The sequence below is a fragment of the Geotrypetes seraphini genome, chromosome 4, assembly GCF_902459505.1.
Source record: "Geotrypetes seraphini chromosome 4, aGeoSer1.1, whole genome shotgun sequence".
Taxonomy (NCBI): Eukaryota; Metazoa; Chordata; class Amphibia; order Gymnophiona; family Dermophiidae; genus Geotrypetes; species Geotrypetes seraphini.
This window is the reverse complement of record NC_047087.1, coordinates 87,745,973-87,767,707: the sequence shown is the minus strand read 5'-3', so window position 1 is coordinate 87,767,707 and position 21,735 is coordinate 87,745,973. Positions and strand designations below refer to the sequence as shown.

Sequence of the window (21,735 nt, the reverse complement as noted above, 5' to 3'; positions counted from 1 at the left end):
CCCCAATCCCGAATGGGCCTCCTAAATCTGGTCCGAAAATGGCGCCCGATCCGACCGCGGCTGCGGAGGGCCCACCTGATGCTGCAACGTTGCCGAATCTGCAACTGGAAATGCGTGGCTGGTTCCAGGAATTAAAAACTGAGATTACAGCAGTTCGAGCTGATATACATGCAGTAGTTGCAGAACTAAAACGAGAGGTGGGTGACCTCGGGAGTCGGGTGGGGGAGACGGAAGCTGTAGTGGAGACACATGGCTCTGAATTAACACAGCTGAGAAACAAAATTGCAGCGCTGGAGGAAAAAGCTGATGTGAGCACCCTAAAACTGGAGGATCTGGAGAACCGCTCCAGACGGTGCAACCTTCGCTTTCGGGGAGTGCCTGACACTGTTTCTGACCCACGATGTATGGAGGTGATTGATCATATATGTATACTGGCACTAGAGACTGCTGGCTTGCCTGTGGAAGTGGGTAAACCATTGCTGGATAGGGCTCACCGCATCCCTGGCCCTCGTGATGTGAACCGTCCTCGTGATGTTGTGGCTTGCTTCCATCGATATATGGATAAGGAGCATGTGCTTAGGGCGGTGAGGCGCTCGGGGGGTACCGTTAAATGGGAAGAAGCGGACATTGATGTCTATCCTGATATAGCCCCAGCAACCCTGGCCCGCCGTCGCACGTATAGAGACTGCACCCGTATACTGCAGGAGCGCAGTATTCGCTATAGATGGATTTATCCCATCGGACTGGCTTTTACACATGCAGGCAAGACCTACACTGCAATAACGGTGGCGGATGTTCAGGCTCGAATGGTGGAAGCAGGTTTGATGGCAGCTTCAGAATTGGCTCCACTTCCTCAGAGGTCCCCTGTGCCCAAATCAGGAAGAGGGCTGGGATGGCAGAGAGTGGCTAGATCGGCTGCAGCTCGTCGCCCTTTGGAGGCGGCTACAACCTCACCCACTTGAACATTTGTATTAGTGCACTGTGATTCAGACATTTTGTGCTGTGACTGTTTTTTCTTTTCTTTTCTTCTCTTTGCTGAGCGGTATATGTCGCGAAGATTGTTTATTGGGCTTGTTCTGGGGGTCCCTTTGTGAACTGTTTCTCTACACTTCCTGTACCATGGTTACCAGGTGCTTTGGTGGCTGGACCATGTGGGGTATGGTTGGGGGGTTGGGGGGAGGGGGGGGTGTTGGTGCTGGGGAAAGTAATGACCGAGTGCTTTCTTGTATGATTGTATGGAAGGGTGTTTGTATACTGTTTCTCTTAAGGTTACGATTGCAGGGGTTGGTTGATTTGACTGCTTTGGAACTGATGGTTGATTTGGTAATGATGTGCTTTTTCTTTTCTGGTACAAATGGATAAACTCACTTTGCTATCTTATAATGTACATGGACTGAATTCTCCACAAAAACGACGCTTGTTATTTAAAGAAATGAGCCGCCTGAATAGTGCGGTTGGATTTATTCAGGAGACCCATTTTCAATCTCATTATGAGAAATTGCTTACACACCACAACTACCCACACGTTTTTCTTTCATCTAATAAGGTCCGGAAAAAGACCCAGGGGGTGGGCATCTTAATACATAAACGTGTCCAGGTGGTATTGAGAGAGGTGGTGCGGGATGTTGAGGGCCGCTACATATTGGTCAAGGCTGAGCTGGATGGAACCTTGTATAGTTTGCTGAATGTCTATGCCCCAAACGCTGGTCAGGGGGCCTTCTTTACACTGCTAGAACGTGTACTGTTGGATCATGTAGAAGGTACTCTCCTTGTGGGTGGGGATTTTAACCTTACTTGCTATCCTCAGGAGGATAATTCAAATTCTTCCATCCGCTACGCTAGAAGCGACAGAAAAGCTTTGCTGCGCTTCCTGCGTAGGCATGATTTAATAGATGTGTGGCGCTATTTACATCCAGGCACGCGAGACTACACATTTTACTCATCGAAACATAATTCATATACTAGAATTGATATGTGGATGCTCCCTCGCATTGTTTTGCCTCGAGTCCTGGCCTCCAGTATTGAGCCCCGGGTGTGGTCAGATCATGCTCCTTTGACTCTGGAGTTACAGATTGGACAGGTTAGAGGCGGCCGTCGCTTGTGGCGTTTGAATGACTCTTTGTTAAAAGATCCCAATACCTTGACTCTTTAGAGACTGATGTCGAGGAATTTTTTGCATTCAATGACATAGCTGGCATTAATGTTGCAATTCTTTGGGAAAGCTTTAAAGCTACCCTTCGGGGTTGTTGTATCTCGAGGGGGTCGTACAGAAATCAGTGTCGAGTGGCACGCAGATTAGAATTAGTGTCTCGCCTTCGACGCCTAGAGAATGCTCACAAGAGAGCCCCGTCGGTGGCTGGGGGGGTTGCGTTGACGGAGTGCAGGAGAGATCTACAAGAACTTGATTTAGAGGGCATGGCTTGGGCCCTGCAGAGGCGGAAACAACGGTATTTTGAATGGGGTGGTAGGGCAGGTCGCTTGTTAGCTGCACAGATCAAGCAAACTCAAGCACAACATTCCATAACTCGGATTCGTAATGATTCGGGTCAGATTTGTGCAGATGATGGGGACATCCATCAGGCTTTTTTATCCTTCTATCAGACTCTGTACACTCCGGAAATTGAAGCCACAGAGGGGGAGATAGATGCTTTTCTATCTAATGTCACCTTGCCTTGTTTGGCGGAAGTTGATGCGGAGTGGCTATCTTCCCCTATTCAACCCGCTGAGGTGGTGGCGGCTATACGTCATCTGGCTGCTTCCAAGGCACCGGGTGTTGATGGCTTTTCCCCCCCTGTTTTATAAGAAAATGGAGGCCCATATAGTCAATCCTCTGACTAGGTTGTTTAATTCTTTTTTGGAGGGGGATTGTCTGCCGTATTCGTTTCGTCAGGCAGCGGTCTCCCTTCTGCTTAAACCTGGGAAGGACCCCCTCCTTTGTGGATCTTACCGCCCTATCTCATTGTTAGGAGTTGACTATAAGCTGTTTACCCGTATTTTAGCAGTCCGGTTGCAACGTTTTCTGCCTTACCTAGTTCATGGAGATCAATGTGGCTTTATTTCAGGGAGGCAACCTGGTGATAATATCCGAAGAGTGTTGGATCTCATTGGAGTGGCCCATCAAACTTCTGTTCCGGCAGTCCTGTTATCAGTTGACGCTGAAAAAGCCTTTGATAGGGTTTATTGGCCGTTTATGTTAGCGGCCTTGAAGAAAATGGGCATTTCGGGTGCTTTTCTACACTGGGTGACTTTATTATATGCGGCCCCGGAGGCTTGTTTAAGAGTTAATGGAAGATATACTGCTAATTTTATGATCCATAGAGGAACTAGGCAAGGGTGCCCTTTATCACCGCTGATTTTCGCGCTGGTCATGGAACCTTTAGCAGCCTCTATACGTGCGAATGCTGACATTCAGGGAATTGTGGTGGGTGGTGAAGAGCATAAAATTTTATTATATGCTGATGATATTTTGTTTACCTTGTCCCACCCCCTTCGTTCTCTGACGGAGGCGCTTCGTGATTTGACTACATTTGGTGTGGTGGCTGGCTTTAAAATTAACATCGAAAAATCTGAATTGCTTAACGTTTCCCTTCCGGACTTGTTGGTGACGGACTTACGTGCTAGGTTTTCGTTTCGTTGGGCGGCTAAATCCATTAAATACCTTGGTGTGCGTATATCTCGAAGACTTCCTGACCTTTTTGAACTGAATTACCCTCCGTTGCTAAGAACTGTATTTGCTGATCTGGACCGATGGGAGGGATTGAGATTGTCTTGGATGGGTAGGATTAGTGCTTTGCGTATGAATGTGTTGCCTCGTTTTTTGTATCTGTTCTCCTGCCTACCTCTCTCAATTCCTAAACGGTTCTTGCTTAGGCTACAAAGGCGGGCCTTTGCATATATCTGGACACGCAAGCCCCCTAGGGTGCGGAGGGAACGTATGTACTGGGACAGATTACATGGGGGAATGGGTGTTCCTGATTTTTCTACATATTACTATGCATCCCAACTGCAGGGATTGTTTCATTGGGCATATCCCTCCCAGCGCTGGGTCTCTCTAGAACAGGCCTTACAACCTACTTACCCTTTAGCAGCAGTGCCCTGGCTGTCTTTTGATATCCTTCGGGATCTGCAGATTGGGACATCTTATGGGATGGAATGTACTTTGAATGCGTGGAGCCGGGTTCGACGAGCTTGGTTCCCACGTCAGCGCTATTTTTATGCTACTCCCATTAGATTTGCCCCTGATTTTCTTCCTGCTAAAGATACTGGGATTTTTCGGCGTTGGGAAATGGAGGGTCTTAGGGTCCTAGGTCAGCTGGTGGTGGGTGGACAACTGGTACCCTTTGCTGCCTTACAATCTATGTATGATCTCCCTCCGACTGATTTTTTCGCCTATGTCCAACTTCGAGATTTTATGGTGAAGAGGGTGATCCCGGAGTGGGAAGGGGCAGACTCTGCTTTCTTACAAGTTTTTAGGATGGGATCTGGGGTGGGCCTTATTTCCCGTCTTTATAGGGCCCTTTTATACACTCGACCACAGGCCCACACATATGAACATCGTTGGGAACTCTTGCTGGGGAGGGCTTTGGATTATCGACAATGGGACTGTCTTTATGGTACACTGCTGAGAGTCTCTTTGGCATCTCCCTTAGTGGAGCAGGGGTATAAAATGCTATTTCAGTGGTACCTCACGCCAGAAAAGGTGCATCGTTTCTATCACTGTGGGAACGGGCACTGTTGGCGCAATTGTGGGTCTCTGGGCTCCTTTGGGCATGTGTGGTGGGATTGTGTTAAGATTGTACCTTTTTGGAAGATGGTTCAACGACTGCTGATTGATGTGTTACGCTTACCCATCCTATTGCGTATGGAAACATTTTTACTTAACTATCCTTTGGGAAGTTTGGATGTGGATCAGAATCATTTTGTGGCCCTGGTAGCTACGGCAGCCAGACTTTTAGTGGCTACATATTGGAAGCGGGACTCTTTGCCTTCTCGTACTGAACTGTTGCATAAGGTTGACCAAATTTACTTGATGTCCAAATTGACTGCTTTAAATAATGATTCCTGTGGAACGTTTCATCGACAGTGGTCTCGTTATAGCTCCTGGCGAGGTCTACTTTGACACTTTTCTTAATTTTCTTTTGCATCTTCCTTTGTTCTAGGCTTACAATGTATCACTCGGTGGGGGGGGTGGGGGGGTTCTGTTGTTTCCTATGGGCGATGTACTTTTGCTGTTGGCACACTGCCTGTGTACTGTTTTCATTTTGTTTAATAAAAAACTTTTAAACTTCAAAAAAAAAAAAAAAAAAAAAAAGTTAGCAGGTCTCATATACTTACAGGAAAAAGAAAATGCATTAAATTTATATATTTTTAAAATTTCTATACCATCTAATTCCTAGGCAGTTCACAGTATATCCTCACAGATGCTACTAGTAAGCGAACCAACTTCCCAATAGCATAGCCAGACTTGCTATTTTGAATGGGCCCAGACTCAGAATTAACTTGGATGGGTCCTTCCTAAATCCCTGCCTCTCCAATAGATACATCAAGTACAGGAATGTTTAGGTGTTTTTTTTTTTTAACCTTCCATTCCGCTGCTGCATCCAACAACTCTCCTTCTCTGTTCTCTCCCATGTACTCTGATCCCAATATGGCTGCATCTCTCCATCCTCCCCAGTGTACCTTGGTTTTGTTAGTGGCAGCACAATTCATGTTTTCCACTTGCCCTGACTCCACAGACTTCTCTTTTTCTATTTCCTCACTAGTGGAATGTAGTAGAGAGAAAGCCTGCCCGGCTGGCACAGACAGTGGATGTGAATCGCTGCTGCCAGTGACGCTTCAGAAGTACACCAGAGAGGGATGAGGAGGAGGAGGTTCTGTACAGTGGCATTATGACTTCAGGTTTACGGCTGACGAAGCTTCTATTGATACATCCCATCATCCGCCTTGCCTTGGATGAGGCCTTCTCTACTTGTTTGGCAGCCTTCATGTCCGCACTGATGATTACTCCCAAGTCCCGTTCTTCTGAGGTCGTAGCTAGTGTTTCTCCATTCAAGGTGTATGTTCTGCATCACCTTACACTTCTTTGCGTTGAAGCCCAGCTGCCATGTCGAGGACCAGTTTTCCAACTTGATCAGATCCTGCGCCATAGCATCCGTGAGATCGCTTTCACCTACTATATTACACAGTTTGGCGTCGTCGGCGAACAGCGCTACTTTTCCCTGAAGCCCTCGGGTCAAGTTCTTTATGAATATGTTAAAAAGGGATGGTCCCAGGACTGAGCCCTGCGGCACTCCGTGAGTCACCTCCGATGTTTTAGAGAGGAGGTATATGCTGGGCCACTGGTAAAGGAGGAGAGAGGTGCTGTCATTGAGTGGGCTTGTGCCCAGCCATAGCTATGCCAGTCTACACCTCCTCAAACTTGGTGGTAAAGTCCAATGTTTTGTTCAGCATTTTTTTTTCGGCCCACTTCTCAGCAACAGCCCAGAACAATTAATTAGTATATTAGCATGCTTTAAAATATGTGTGCTTTAGTGTTCAAAGCCAGGCTTTACACATAGGTAGCTTGTGCACCAAAGCTGCACACTTTATTATATTAGCCCTACAGTATGAATGGATAGTTAACTTTTCTGGACTCCAGTGGATTGCAGGACCCAAGGCAATATGATCAGATTCGTCCGACAAGACCTGCCTTTAGTGAATTCAATTTATTTGACTGGGTGACCAAGAGAATTGGATAGAGGGAGTGCACTAGATGCAATGTATTTAGATTTTAGCAAAACCTTTGGCAGTTCCACACAGGCATCTAATAAATTGGTATGAGCCCTAAAATGACAGACACTGTGAGGAACTGGTTAAGTGGAAAGGGATGTTACCAGTGGTGTATCTCAAGGTTCAGTTCTTGGGCCTGTTCTTTTTAACATTAACATTTTCGTAAGCGGTATTGCTGAAGAGCTGTCTGGTAAGATTTGCCTCTTTGCAGATGATACCAAAATCCACAAAACAGTAGACACACCTGATGGTGTGAATAATATGAGGAAGGATCCAGCAAAGCTTGAAGAATGGTCTGAAATTTGACAACTAATGATAATAGCTTTATTTATATCCTGTCATACCTTTTAATTTCAAATGCAAGCTCATTCATTTGGGCTGCAAAAACTTGGGAGAACTTTGTGCACAAAAAAGGAGCAGGACTTGGATGTGATAGTATATGATGATCGTAAAGTGGCCATACGGGTTGAAAAGGTGATGATGAAAGCTAGAAAGATACTTGGGTGCATAGGGAGAGGTATGGCCAGTAGAAAAAAAGGTATTGATGCCCCTGTATAAGACTGGTGAGACCTCATTTAGAATATTGTTTACAATTCTGGAGACTGCATCTTCAAAAAGATATAAACAGTATGGAGTCAGTCCAAAGGAAGGCTACAAAAATGGTTAATGGTTTTTGTCATAAGGCGTATAGGGATAGACTTAAAGATCTCAATATGTATACTTTGGTGGAAAGATGGGAGAGGGGAGATATGATAGAGATGTTTAAATACCTACATGGCATAAATGCACATGAGGTGAGTCTCTTTCAATTGAAAGGAAACATAGAATATGACGGCAGAAAAGGGCCACTGGCCCAACAAGTCTGCCCACTCTAAGGACCCTCCCCCCTAAGCACTTCCACAAATTGAACCCACATGCTTATCCCATTTTTTCTTAAAATCGAGCACGTTGCTTGCCTCGATTACCTGAAGTGGAAGATCATTCCAACGATCAACCACCCTTTCAGTGAAGAAATACTTCCTAGTGTTGCTATGAAATCTCCCACCCCTGAGTTTCAACGGATGCCCTCTTGTTGCCGTTGGTCCCGTAAGGAAAAAGATATCTTCCTCTACCTCAATACGGCCAGTTACATATTTGAACATCTATCATATCTCCCCTCTCTCTGCGTTCCTCGAGAGAGTATAGCTGCAACTTACCTAGACGTTCCTCATATCCTTGAATCCTGAGACCATCCTGGTGGCCATTCGCTGAACCGACTCCACTCAAAATTGAACACAATATTCCAGATGAGGTCTCACCATGGACCTGTACAATGGCATTACAACTTCGGGCTTCCGGCTGACAAAACTTCTTCGGATGCATCCCAGCATTTGCCTAGCCTTGGATGAAGCTTTCGCTCCAGAATGAAGTTAAGAGGTGATAGATTCAGATGTAATCTAAGGAAATACTTTTTTATGGAAAGATTGGTAGTTGAGTAGAATAATCTTATGGTGGAGGCAAAGTCTATGTCTGAATTCAAGAAAGCATGGGACAGACATATGGGATCTTTTTGGGAGAGGAGGAGATAGAGAATGCTGAGGATGGGCCATTTGGCCTTTATCTGCTATCATGTTTCTGTGTTACTAATTCATTCACATAATCTTAAAATACACCAATGCTCTGTGGATTTAAAAGTCTGGTGATTGAGAGGGCTGAAGATGATGGAAGGAGGGGATACACTTTAATAGTACAGAATGTTAACTGAGATTGGGATTACAGAATAAGAATGTGGGTATAAAGCTGGTATGATGCTGCTTTGAATCAATTTTCTTATTGCCCCTTGGGTAATTTTTGCTTTTTCATTTTTATTTCTTGCTGATGCTGATTTTTATTTTTTTATTATTGTAGCATTGCTCTCTGGTTTTATTAAATCTCTCAGATTCAAACCACTCGGTGAATAATTCAAAGTCCCTAAGGTCTTCTTTTCCTTTGGTTTTTGTTGCCCAGGTAAATTGCCATTTTGCGCAATGGGAGTGAGCTCTGTTATCCATCCCAAGAACCCACATATCCCCACCATCCACTTCAACTATAGATACTTTGAAATAGAGGAAGCAGATGGTAAGTAAAGTGTCTGTTGAGGACTAAAGATTATAATTTGGGTTTTCCTAAAACATTCATCCAAACATGTTTCAGAAGAGAGACCTTGTAAACCGTTTCTACAACCTCCAGTGAGCTGAATGGTCTGGCTGCACATTTCCAGACTGGAAGCCACTATAGAAGCACTTATAATAGAAATGTTTTTTGTTTTCACCACCTGGACCTTTCTTTTAAGCTTCTTAGTTTGCACAAGGAAGAATTCCATTACTTATACAAATGTATTAGTAATTAATACATACCTTAATGTTTGTATTTCTGATGCCTTCCTTTCTGATTTTGGCTTTATTTTTTATTTTATGGCACAGCAAATGTTTCTCCTCTTGAAACTATCATTTATAAAGTTCTAGGTTGTAGGAATGCAGGAACGTAGCCAGGTGCAACCCATTACAGGACCAAAAAATAAACCACCCAAAATATATTAAATGGAGAAATTTTCAAAGTTTCAGAACTGATGAATAATTTTGGCAGATGATCCTATAAAGCATGTGGTGTTCTCAGGAAGAAAGTAATTAATATCCTTTATTTTTCAGGGAATAAGAGGTGGTGGTTTGGGGGTGGCACCGACCTTACACCCACGTACCTAAATGAGGACGATGCTGTCCATTTCCACAAAACTTTAAAGGAGGCCTGTGATAAGCATGACCCCAAGCTCTATCCAAAGTTTAAGAAGTGGTATGTGGACAAGTGCCATGCTTTTGGGGAAACAAAGCTGTAAAGCTGGGCAGGTTTACAGCATGCTACAGTTGCAGTGTTTTCTGGAGCAAAAGATGCAGCCACCTCTGTGATCTTTATCTTTCTTTATATTAGAAGCTTCTGTACCACTACTAATGACTAGAGTGTCAATTCAGAGCGGTTTTCAAAGACATCTGTAATGGATTTTAAATACAGATTCAGATACTGTGATTATTGTCGGCCTCCTACCTGCTTGGCTAGGGTATCATGTTTGCATTTGCATTATAAGCCAAAGAAAAACACCAAAATCTTCCACAGTGAAACAGGGGAAGCCAAGCAAAAGAATCAGGACTGTAGAATCGATGATCTTGATTAAGACTTTATTGAAAGTCTTCAGAATAATGTGATGCAGATCAGTGGATCATTCCATATATATCACAGTACAGATATGTGGTGTGGACCCGACACGGTCCGTGTTTCAGAAATGACAGCTATCTTCGGGAGTCCAATCTGATGATGCCGTGAAGAAAGATATGCTGAGAAGCATCCAAAAATATAACTGAGCTAAAATCTGGAGCGCTGGCAAAGCGTAAGATACTCTGCGTGAGAGCGAGCAGTGGTTTTTAGCGGCAGTAATGGTTCTGACACTCATAGAATTCCTATGAGCGTTGAAGCTGTTACCGCTGTGGCCGGCGCTAAAGACCACGCTACGGTTTTGTAAAAGGGAGATTAATGTAGTTTATGATTAGCTTTGAAAGCTAAACTGCATTGTTAGTCCTTATATTTTTCCTTTTTGTTTTATTTCTACATAATTACCTTGTTTCTCTTGAAAACCACATACAGTGATGCAGTTTAAAGGGGAGCAATTTTATTTTGTGTGGTAGCAGATTTTTCTTTCCCACATGTTTGGTTGTGCATGGAATGGAGCCCATCCCTTTTTTTGTATCTCCTGTATTTCTGAGAAGGGTTCATGGGTATTTTTCCATGTACATTCAGCTACACTTTTCTTGTACGCTCACACATAATTGCAGTTTCTGGCTGTTGATTTTAAGAGAACAGTTGAATTGGTCTCTTCAGGAAAAGAGGAAGACCTGTATAATGGATTTTGTTGGTGCTGCCTGTTGGCTGGTTTATCTTGGGCTAGCCATTGTGTCCTGACCATCAAAGGATAACGTTTCTGGAACAGAATTCCAGCTGCTCACTTAGACCTTTTTTCTGCGTGTAGGAGATAAAAAGGGTGGTGTGCAGTAGCCTGGGACAGAAAGGGCTTGCCTTTTTTTGTGTTATCTAGGGGAGCACATTTCTTTTGTCCTGACAAGAGAAATTTTGCAAGCTATATTCTGCCTTTAAGTACTTTGTGACCAAGCAATTCAAGCACATAACCATCTCAAGCCCTTGGTTTAAAATGTGTTATTTAGGAGTTGCGAGTTAGTTACCATGGTGAGCTAGTTGTGAAACTCCTCTTCTGTGCTGTAATGTAGATTTATAAAATTATTACGCTGGGAATGAATCAGGAATCTGCTTTGATGGCCTGGGGAGCTGTGATGATGAGCAGGATTGGACATCGTAGTCCTTTTTCCTAAGGGCTCCTTTACAAAGCTAGCAGTTTAATGCGCTAGCGCTAGCGGTTTAATGCGAGTAATAGCGTGCGCTAAACCGTCGGCTGCGCTAGCCGCTACCACCTCCTCTTAAGTAGGCGGTAGTTTTTTGGCCAGCATGGGGGTTAGCGGGTGATGAAAAGTCACGTGCGTTAAATCCGCTAGCGTGGCTTTGTAAAAGGAGCCCTAAGGTGTGGTAGCCGATTTAGCATGCATTAAAAATTAGCGCATGCTAACGTGCGCTAACGTGTCCATAGGATGTAATGGACGCGTTAGCGGTTAGGGCGCGTTAAAATGGCTAGCGCATCTTAGTAAAAGGACCCCACAGTGAGCATGTGGCTGGGATACTCTAAGAAGAGAGGGTGCTACAGGTAGTAGTGCTGAAGAGCCTTATTGAAATGGTACCTTTAGTGTCGGTAATGATAGGGGTAGTATGTTGCTGAGAGTGGTTTATTTTTTTGGATGAAAAGTATTAAACCAAGATCTCATGTGTTTTGTTGGCATGATCTGGTATGCTGATCTCAATGTCCTGGGTAGATCCAAACCAGTATACAGTTTGGCCTGCTTGAACTTTCTTCTGTAGAAGAACCTAATTTAAGGACATGAGTCCCTTTCATAGTATCTGCATTTCTCAGTGAAAACCTTACTGGGCCTTGGATAAATAAACGTAGAAGAGGTTATAAGTCAGGTAGCAAGGATAGTTTTCTTTCATGGAAATTATTTGCTCTCCTTTTTCTGTTGTCTAGTGTACTAGGTGAAATCACCAGATATTTGGCCAAATGTTGGACTTCTCCTGGCCTTCTTCCCCATTCCCTACCTTGATCTTGTATCTCTTTCATTTCTGATTAGAAAGCTAGCATCGTAGTTCAGCACAGGGTGTCTGTCCGATACTTTCCACAACGCTAGACAAGAAAGACAGTGGGTGTGGCCAAAGAGCTTACCACAAGAGCCAGCCGGGTGAAGTCAAAGATATTTATTTCAGTCTTATTACTGTGTACTTTCGGAAGAGTCCTTATTACTGTGGACTGAAATAAACATTTTTGACTTTATCCGGCTGGCTCTTGTGGAAAGCTGTTTGTCCACACTTACTGTCCTCCTTGTCTACATTGCACTTGTGGGTTTTCTCTTCTGTGGACTTCGTGTGGTACTTTCCACATCACTGCCATCCTTTTGACCTAATCGTAAGAGAGTTTTTCACATTCCTCTCATCATGTTCTGGTTTCTGGTACGCTGGGATCTCTTTTAAGAGGCAATTTTATCTGGTTAATGTCCTCTTGTATCCTTTTCGCTTTGCCTACAGGTTTGGAGGGGGAGAACTGTAATTGAAACCTCAGTACGCTCCCAAAGGGTAATGCTTAGGAGCAGTAATAGTTTTAAATCTGTGCCTGTGTGCTGCCTCTCTGCAGATAAGTTTGCTTCCAGAGGGAATAGAACATGTGGTGCAGAAATGGTATTACAGAGTGATTTTCATTAGGAGCCCCTTAAGGTCACAGTCGGATTTGCAAAAGGCAGGCATGTTAGTAATAGGTCTGTGGCAGGAAGTTTTAAGTATAATTTAGTTCAGCTAACTTTTCTCCTTGTTTCTTCTAATTTTTAAAGGCATGAGAGAACAGAAATGATTTTTATTGGTGCAGTGCAAACCTTTGCTTCATTTTCCCTAAGATTAGTTTTTCATGATTCCTTTTGAGTTTGACACTTGCACTCAGATGTTTGTAATTCAGATGGGAGAACTAAACCCCTCTTTTACTAAGGTGCGCTAACCTTAGCATGCGCTAAATGCTAACGTGTCTATAGACTAACATGCACGCATTAGCGTTTATCGGGCACTAACACATCTTAGTAAAAGAGGGCCTAAGGTCCTGTATAGTAATTATTTAACAGAAAGTATGTGAGTTTCTTGCTCCATGAAAGAGAATTTCTTCCCTGCTGAAAAGGGTGGAGTGGAGAAGAAGGGCTAAATGACCTCTAATCTGATTGTACTGTCCTCTTACTGTGGATACTCTACGCAGGTGTGATGACTACTTCTTCATTCAGCACCGTGGAGAACGCCGGGGTGTTGGTGGAATATTCTTTGATGACCTTGACTCGCCCTCTAAAGAAGAAGCGTTCCAGTTTGTGCAGAGCTGTACCCAAGCGATTGTGCCCTGCTATCTTCCTATCATAGAGAAACACCGCAATGATCCATTCACGCCCGAGGAGAAACTGTGGCAGCAGCTGCGAAGAGGCAGGTGAGAGGTCCTCAGACATGTTCACAATACAGTGGCATGTTCATGTCTAGGTTATTCCCTTGTGATGGGCCATTCATACTACAGGAGAAAGAGAAGGGAGGTGAATGTCCTGACATGTGGATCCTGGTGGAATTTAGGTCAGGCACAGTTCAGCTTTAGAGATTTCATATTTTTAGTTAGGTGACTGAACGTGGGTGAGAAATTTATCATACTTATTAATGTGGAACTGTGGTTGAATTCTGCTTGCAGTTGGTTAGTCATGGTTTGGATGAAGATCTTGACAGTTTTGAGCTAGATCAGCTAGAGATGGTATTCTGAAGCTTTTGAGAGGGGGAGGCTGAAAGAGATGATGTGGTGGAAATGGAATGTCACTCTAAACAGAACTGAGCTACAAGGGAGCATCACTGTGACATGTTCTTGAAAGAACTCTAGACAAATGCAGAGTGATGCATCTAGAGAAGAATAACTTAATTTATAGCTATATAATGCTAGGTTCTACATTAGGAGTCCCAGCTGGGAAAAGGATCTAGATGTCATTGTGGACAGCACATTGAAATCTTCTCAGTGTGTGACAATGGCCATAAAATTAAATAGAATATTAGGAAAGGAATAGAAAATACATTTCAAAATAGTATAATGCCATGGTGAGATTGCATTTTGAGTATTGTGCACATTTCTGGTCACCGTGTGGAGTCTTCCTGGTTCACTGGCTTTGTATTTCAGCCTAACCCCCCCCTGTACCTTGCCCCGGTCCCCCCCTTAAAAGATTTGCTGCCTCTGCACTGCTAGGCCTGCCAAAATAAAGGTGCGCTCCTGCACTTCCACCTGGCCTGGACCCTCTCAATCGCAAATGCATGGCTTTCAGCACATGCGCCTCCAATACTTCCCTGTGCCTCTTTCCCTGGTGGCTGGCTCACAGCGCTACGAAGTGCCACTGTTGCCAAGTAAACATTTGCCTGGTCCTCCCCTGCTGGATCCCACCTGTGTTTCCGGTAGGACCTGCGATTCTGCTTCAGCCTGCACCTGCAGATCCCAGCATCAGAGCCCTGTCCAATCAGACTCCAGCACCACAGATCACTGCTGACCCACTCCGGTCACAACTGTATCTGAAAAAAAGATATAATGTCACTGGAAAAAGTACAGAGAATGGCTACCAATATGATTGATGGGATGGAATGATTCTCATATGAGGAAAGGTTAAAAAGGTTATATCTCTTCAGCTTGAGATAGAGACATTTGAGGGACAACAGATATGTACAAAATACTGAGTGGAGTGGATTGAGTAAATGCAAGTTGATTATTTTTTCAAAAAGTGCAAAGACTAGGCAACATGACAAGAAATTAAAAAGTATTACAATTAAAAAAAAAAGTGAAAAAATATTTTCTTCTAAAGCATAGGTTCTGGAATTCCTTTTCAGATGATGTAAAAAGCAGTTAGCAGAGCTGGGTATAAAAAGGGTTTGGACAAATTCCTCGAGGAAAAGGCCATAAACTGTTAAGGTAGAACTGATGAAAGCAGCTTGGAAAATGTAAGAGTAAATAGGGTGTAATTAGTGTGCAGGGTCAGTCTACAAGTAGCTACTTCTGATTGGAGACAGTGCAGGGAAACAAATGTGTGTGTAAATGTGAGGAAACAGGAAGTATGTCAGAGAGGTGGGCCATGGTAGACAGAAGAGGCCAGGGCTAGCGGGAAGGCATCATTTGGGAATCGCTGTTGCCACCGACTTTTGGAAAGCCAAAAGGGAGGTTAGATTTGGGGAAAGCTGTTGAAGATGGAAGAGGGAGATGCCAGACTATGGTCAGGGGTAGGGAAGTGGAGAAAGAGAGTGTGTGTGTGAGTGAGGAGAACTGGAGGCAGAAGGAAGAGATTTTGGACTGTGGATGAGAGCTAGAAAGAAGGGAGGGAGGGAGAAATGTCATTGGGGATAGGGTAATGGAAGAGGAGGAGGGGGAGTTGTCAGATTAGGGGAGGATAGGATGAAATGAATTGAGGAGCAGAAGGAAGAGAGGGAGAGGGTTTGGCTGCTCTAGGGGCAGAGCCATAGATAGTGATCCTTCTGCAAAGATTGCCCTGCATGAATACCGGTACATTTTTTCCTACAAAAAATACACAGAGCTACAAAATTCAGAAACACAGTGAATGTATTTATTATTACTATGAAGATTGATAGATTTTATTTTATTTTTGGAGGAGGATAATAACTACCCCTTCCCAATGCATGTTTGTTTTGTTAGTCTGACTTGCATGAATTGTTAGGTGCTAAAATTTACTGTTACAAGACTGTTTTCCACTTTTCTTTTTTAAACTTTTTATATATATTTATTCCACAGTAAATTACAAAACAGTGAATTACAAAACAGGAGAAATTATAGTCCCTATGAAAAATAAAATTCATTCATCCACAATTATAAGGAAATACTGATCCAAGAAACCCAGCAAATCTTTAGGGAAAAAAATAAAATTCAAAGCCTAAACAGCAAAATTATAGGATTATACTTGGACACTCAATTCTTCTCTTGCATTTAAAAAATCATCAGCTGTTTTAGGTCCAAAAATTGAAACAACTTAATCTCATAGGAAATTAAACATACATATGGAAATCTTAACAAAAAGGTAGAACCCAGGGCCAAAACCCTAAAAATTCCTGGCGCCGTTTTTGAGGCAATCAGGAAAATTTTTGATCCTCAAAACATTTCATTGATATGGTGGAAATAAAGTTGAAGAACAGTATTTATGATTAGGTTCCAAAGCAAATGTGACAATCAGAATGACTCTCTGAGTAATGAGTTCTAAAGAAGTTTTCCAAAAATTCTGTTACATTCATGACATCATCTTCTCCCAAGACATAGAAAGCCTTACCAGAGGCAGAGATTCTGATGGTATTTTCTGTACATCAACCAAGTACTTTTCAACCATGTCAACTGGGCTATCTGAGAAGATTTTGGGAAATTGAGGAATCTTACACTTCCTCACATGATTTTCCAAATATTCCAACTTTTTATGCAAGTAACTACTATCTTTATAACAACTGCTAGTCCAAGATTTTGGACCTCCAAACCCTAATGCTAAGAGCTTCAATCCTGTCAACCGGTTGGTCCAATGCCTGGGCATGAACGACACTGCTTGAGAAATATTAGTCAACAGAAACCCCTGCAGTGATTTCTTTCGCTGACTCCATAATCACAATGGCAGGCACTTTCACTGCATAGAAACGACTGTCTGTCTGCATTTATAAATTGTATCACTCAGTTTGAAGCACTGGAGAGGCTAGGGCAGGATTCCAAGTCTGACCTCGATCAGGGAGATGAAACAGTTGCAGGAGTTCCCTCCAAAGTACCTGAAGCTGACATTCAGGACTCTGCAGACACTGTTTCTCTGTTGATGAAACATTTCTGGTTTGGGGAAGCACCATCCTTTTGATGGGTCTCAGTGCTGCTACCCGATGAAGATTCAGTGGGAATGGCTGAAGTACAAGCCATGCCTTTTCCTGATTTTGTCTGTTAATAGATATTCATCTGCCAGATTGCTATGAGGCTCCAGGTACTGAGGGATTCCCCTGGACTTTCGCTCTCCTTTTCCCCATACTGGATAAGAGAAGCACTTGCCAGCAGTTGCCAAAAACCAGTGGTCTGACAAGTGATCTTTTTTTTTTTTTTTAATATCCATTTTATTAGAGTCAACTAGAGAAACAGATGCCAATAGAAACAGCTGGTAATAGTGCCATACAATCAATAACAGCAGATAAGACAGTTGGCACCTAGCATAATCAGAATTATTTTTAATCTCATCTGTTGATTTACCAGATTTGAACAGCAGGTGGCGATGTATGGTACCTTGCAACAAGTTTTCTGTAGTGCTTTTGCTAATCCCCCTTTTCCATAGCAAAGCAGCAGATGAATCCAGAGACTAGTGGGTATAGCTCACATCGACTAGCAGGTGGAGATAGAGAACTGATTAACAGTTGGCCTTAAAGCCTGGTGTTCTTTCTGTTGATTCAGTTTTGCTCTATCTCCCAGCAGGGTTGGAGCTATACTTCTAGCTCCTGGTCTCTGCCTGCTGCAGGATAGATTGAAGTGGTGTTCCGGTAGGATTCCTCTGTTGAGACTAGTTCTCTTCAGTAGGTGGGGGTGCCTGGCTGTTTGGTGCCGGCTTTGGGAGGTACACCTGGGCCCTCCCAGGTCCCTACTCCACCCTCCCCTCCGTTGGATAGAGGGGTTCCTTTCCAGGTGCAGGAGTGGCTGGCTTCTTCATTCCAGTTTAAAAAAAAAAAAAAAAAAGGGAGGCCTTCCTGCTTGTACTGAGCCGTGCTGTGCTTCACTCGGCATACAGTACACTTACCAATGATTGCCTGGCTTCGGGGGTAAGCGGCTGACCGGGTGAGTGTTTTCTTTTCTTCTCAAGTGGGGTCGCGTTTTCCCGTGTGCCGGGCGTCTTGGGGGGCGGAGTCGTCATTCGGCGGCGTTCGCCGCGTGTGTAAAAAAAAAAAAAAGTAAAACCGCGTCGGAGCTGTTTGATTCGGCCGAGGGGGGATGGCTGCAGAAGTTAGTCAGCTGTGTTCGCGCTGTGGGAAGCGCCGAACACGGGCGGGTCTTTGCTCTGCCGGGTGCTTGGAAGCACAGGCAGACGACCCGTTTTTGGCGGCTTGCGAGGCGGCCATGTCCCGGGTGCGGGAGTCTTGCGCAATGTCCCCGCCGCTCGGAGCCGATGCAGGGTTGCTGCAGGACTCGGCCACGGAGGACAAGAGTGAGGCGGCGGGGGAACAGGCGTCAGCGCTGGAGGCCGGCACGGCCCCTCCCCTCGGCTCGGAGCAGGGCGGGGGAGTGCCTCTTAGTTGGGGGGCATTTTCGCCCGACTTTGTGCTGTTGCTCCATCAGGCCTTTCAGTTACAGCGCGCGCAGCCTACCCAGCCGGGGCTGGGGGCCGTGCGGTCCCTTCCGGTGCCCTCTACCTCTACGGGGGGGGAGGGGACAGCGGCTAGACCCACGGCAGGGGCAGCAGGCTCCCCGGGGCAGTCGCAGGGGGCTAAGAAGCGCAGGCTAGTGGCTGCGGAGGCAGTGGATATTTTGCCCAGATCTCCTTTCTCCCTGCCTGAGTCATTGGAGGAAGGGGAGCTATTGGAGTGGGACACGGAGAGTATCCCGGGTAGGGAGGGGGATGACCCTACGGCTATCCGGTTGTTCCATAGAGAGGAGCTTTCTTCTTTTATTTCAAACGCTTTGCAGAGTTTGAACATTGCTCAGGAAGATGCCACGGGGTCCGGTAACCCCTTGATGGCAGGTACCCGTAGGCCGTCTAAGGCCTTTCCGGTACATGAGGCCATGCAGGAGCTGATCTCGGCGCAATGGGAGGCGCCGGAGGCCAGTTTGCGGGTGGCAAGGGCCATGAGGCTCTTGTATCCGGTCGAACCGTCCGAACTGGACAGGTTTAAATTGCCTAAGGTAGACGCGCTGGTGGCGGCGGTGACTAAGAGAACTACCTTGCCGGTAGAAGGGGGCGTGACACTCAAAGATGCACAGGATAGAAAGATTGAAGCGTCCCTAAAGATGAACTTTGAAGTGGCTGCAGTTACCTTACAGGCCGCAATCTGCAGTTCTTACGCGGCGCGGGCGTGTCTGCAGTGGTCACAAGGGATGACCGATTTATTGCTGGAGTCTGGAGGTACTATCCCTTCGGAACTGGCTAATTTGGAGTCCGGCTTGGCTTATTTGGCGGACTCCTTGTATGATATTGTTCGGGCGTCGGCGAAACAGATGTCTCTGTCTGTGGTTTCCCGCAGGTCCTTGTGGCTCCGTCATTGGGCGGCCGATGCAGCGTCCAAGCTCCGGCTGGTGAGGCTCCCGTTTAGAGGGGGTTTATTGTTTGGAGCGGAGTTGGATAAACTGGTAAAAGATTTTGGGGATACCAAAACGCAGCGTTTACCGGAGGACAGGGCTAGACCCCCGGTAAGGGCCGCGTCGTCTAGACCGCGTTTCCGGGATGTTAGGCGGGCCAGGGCTGGTAAACCTTTTTCCAGGTCTGCATCTGGCCCGTTCTCTGCTTCGAGACCTCGGTTTCAGCAGAGAAGTTCCTTTCGGGCGGCGAGACCCTCTGCAGGGCAGTCAGCCCGTACCCCAGCCAGTCGCCCTCCACAATGACGGGGGCTTGGCTCCCTCCGCCCTTCCCTTAGGGGGTCGGCTTTCGGCATTCCGGGCGGAGTGGGCCACTGTTACGTCCGACCAATGGGTATTGGACATTGTTCACGAAGGGTACAAATTAGAGTTCGCCGCTCCCGTCGTAGATTCTTTCTTGGTGTCCCCGTGCCGTGGCAGGGCCAAGGGATCCGAGGTCCGCAGGACTCTTCAGGGGCTGCTCGATCTGGGGGCGGTGGTACCGGTGCCCCCGGAGGAGGTAGGCCGCGGGATCTATTCCCTATACTTCATTGTACCAAAGAAGGGGGGGTCCTTCAGACCAGTGCTGGATCTCAAAGGGGTCAACAGATTCCTCAGTGTGCGCCATTTCCGAATGGAAACGGTGCGCTCAGTTATTGCGGCGGTAAGACCAGGAGAGTTCCTCACGTCTCTCGATCTCAAGGAGGCGTACCTCCATATTCCGATATGGCCTCCGCACCAGCGGTATCTGCGGTTTGCGATTCTGGGCCAACATTTTCAGTTTCGGGCAATGCCCTTTGGCCTGGCGACGGCTCCCCGCACGTTTTCCAAAGTCATGGTGGTGGTAGCCGCTTTTCTCCGCAAGGAAGGGATTCGGGTACACCCTTACTTGGACGATTGGTTGATCCGCGCCTCGTCCCGGCAGGAGAGTTTGTCGGTGACGCAAAGAGTGATCTCTCTCCTTCAGTCGTTGGGGTGGATTGTCAACTTTCCCAAGAGTGTTTTGTCCCCATCGCAGTCTTTGGTGCATCTGGGGGTGCGGTTCGATACGGCTCTGGGGAAGGTGTTTCTACCCCGAGATCGGGGGGAGAAATTGCAGGCGCAAATTCGCCTCCTTCTCGGGTCGCCCAGACCTCGAGTTTGGGATTATGTGCAGGTGCTGGGCTCCATGGTGGCGACTCTGGAGGTGGTTCCCTGGGCCCGGAGCCACATGAGACCCTTACAGCAGTCTCTGCTCTCTCGCTGGTCTCCAGCTTCTCTGAACTACAATGTGCGTCTCCAGTGGAGTCCTCGTGCGGCTCAAAGCATGCGCTGGTGGCTCCAGGACGGGCATCTTTGGAGGGGCATGCCGTTGGCCACACCGGATTGGGTGGTGGTTACAACGGATGCCAGCCTGCAGGGTTGGGGAGCCCAGTGCATGCACACGTCGGTGCAGGGAAGGTGGTCTTCCCTGGAAGCTCAATGGCCCATAAACTTACTGGAATTAAGAGCGATCCGGTTGGCGCTGCGGGCTTTTCAGACCCTGGTTCAAGACAGACCGACCAGGATCTTTTCGGACAGTGTCACGGTGGTCGCGTATGTCAATCGTCAGGGGGGTACCCGGAGCCCGCAGTTAGCCGAAGAGGCAAGACTTTTGTTTCGGTGGGCAGAGGGGCAGATTCCGCTTCTGTCGGCGGCCCACATTGCAGGGCACGAAAACGTGCAAGCGGACTTCCTCAGCAGAACTCTTCTCGATCCGGGAGAATGGGAGTTGTCGGCTCGAGCGTTCAGCCTGCTAGTCCGTCGATGGGGGTTGCCAGAGATGGATCTCATGGCCTCTTCCCGCAATGCGAAGGTGCCTCGGTTCTTCAGCAGACGCAAGGAACAGGGATCGGAAGGGGTGGACGCGTTAGCTCTCCCGTGGCCTCCGAATTCCCTTCTGTATGTATTCCCGCCGTGGCCCATGATAGGGCGGGTGTTGCAACGCATCGCTCGCTTTCGAGGCAGAGTAATCCTGGTGGCTCCGGATTGGCCACGGCGGCCATGGTACGCGGATCTGATGCTGCTGTCGGTAGGCGAGCAGGTAGCGTTCCAGGTAACTCCGGACTTGCTAACTCAGGGTCCAATATTAATGGAAGATCCGGGCCGCTTTGGTCTTACGGCCTGGCTATTGAAAGGTCACGGCTGAAAAAGAAGGGTTATTCAGAACGGGTGATTTCCACCCTGCTTAAGGCTAAGAGGATTTCAACGTCAGCCTCCTATGCGAGGGTCTGGAGGATCTTTGAGGCATGGTGCGGAAGACACGGAATTGCGCCTTTCCATGCTTCTCTGCCGGCTATTCTGGCGTTCCTGCAGGAGGGCGTAGAGAAAGGGTTAGCATATAACTCTTTAAAGGTCCAGGTATCGGCCATTGCCTGTTACAGGGGCCGGGTGGCTCGCTCGGCTCTCGCATCACAGCCGGACGTGGTACGTTTCCTCAAGGGGGT

The 21,735-nt window shown here is 46.3% G+C and overlaps 1 protein-coding gene across 2 annotated transcripts in view; it reads left to right on the top strand.

Annotated features, from left to right (window-relative positions):
- The window catches only part of CPOX (coproporphyrinogen oxidase), a 34,635-nt gene that overhangs the window by 7,407 nt on the left and 5,493 nt on the right, over positions 1-21,735 (top strand). For both annotated transcript variants that reach the window (XM_033943011.1, XM_033943010.1), the window contains exons 3-5: positions 8,755-8,865; positions 9,435-9,576; positions 13,184-13,402. In XM_033943011.1, coding sequence (XP_033798902.1) covers positions 8,755-8,865; positions 9,435-9,576; positions 13,184-13,402 — 472 coding nt within the window. The remainder of the gene's footprint in view (positions 1-8,754; positions 8,866-9,434; positions 9,577-13,183; positions 13,403-21,735) is intronic.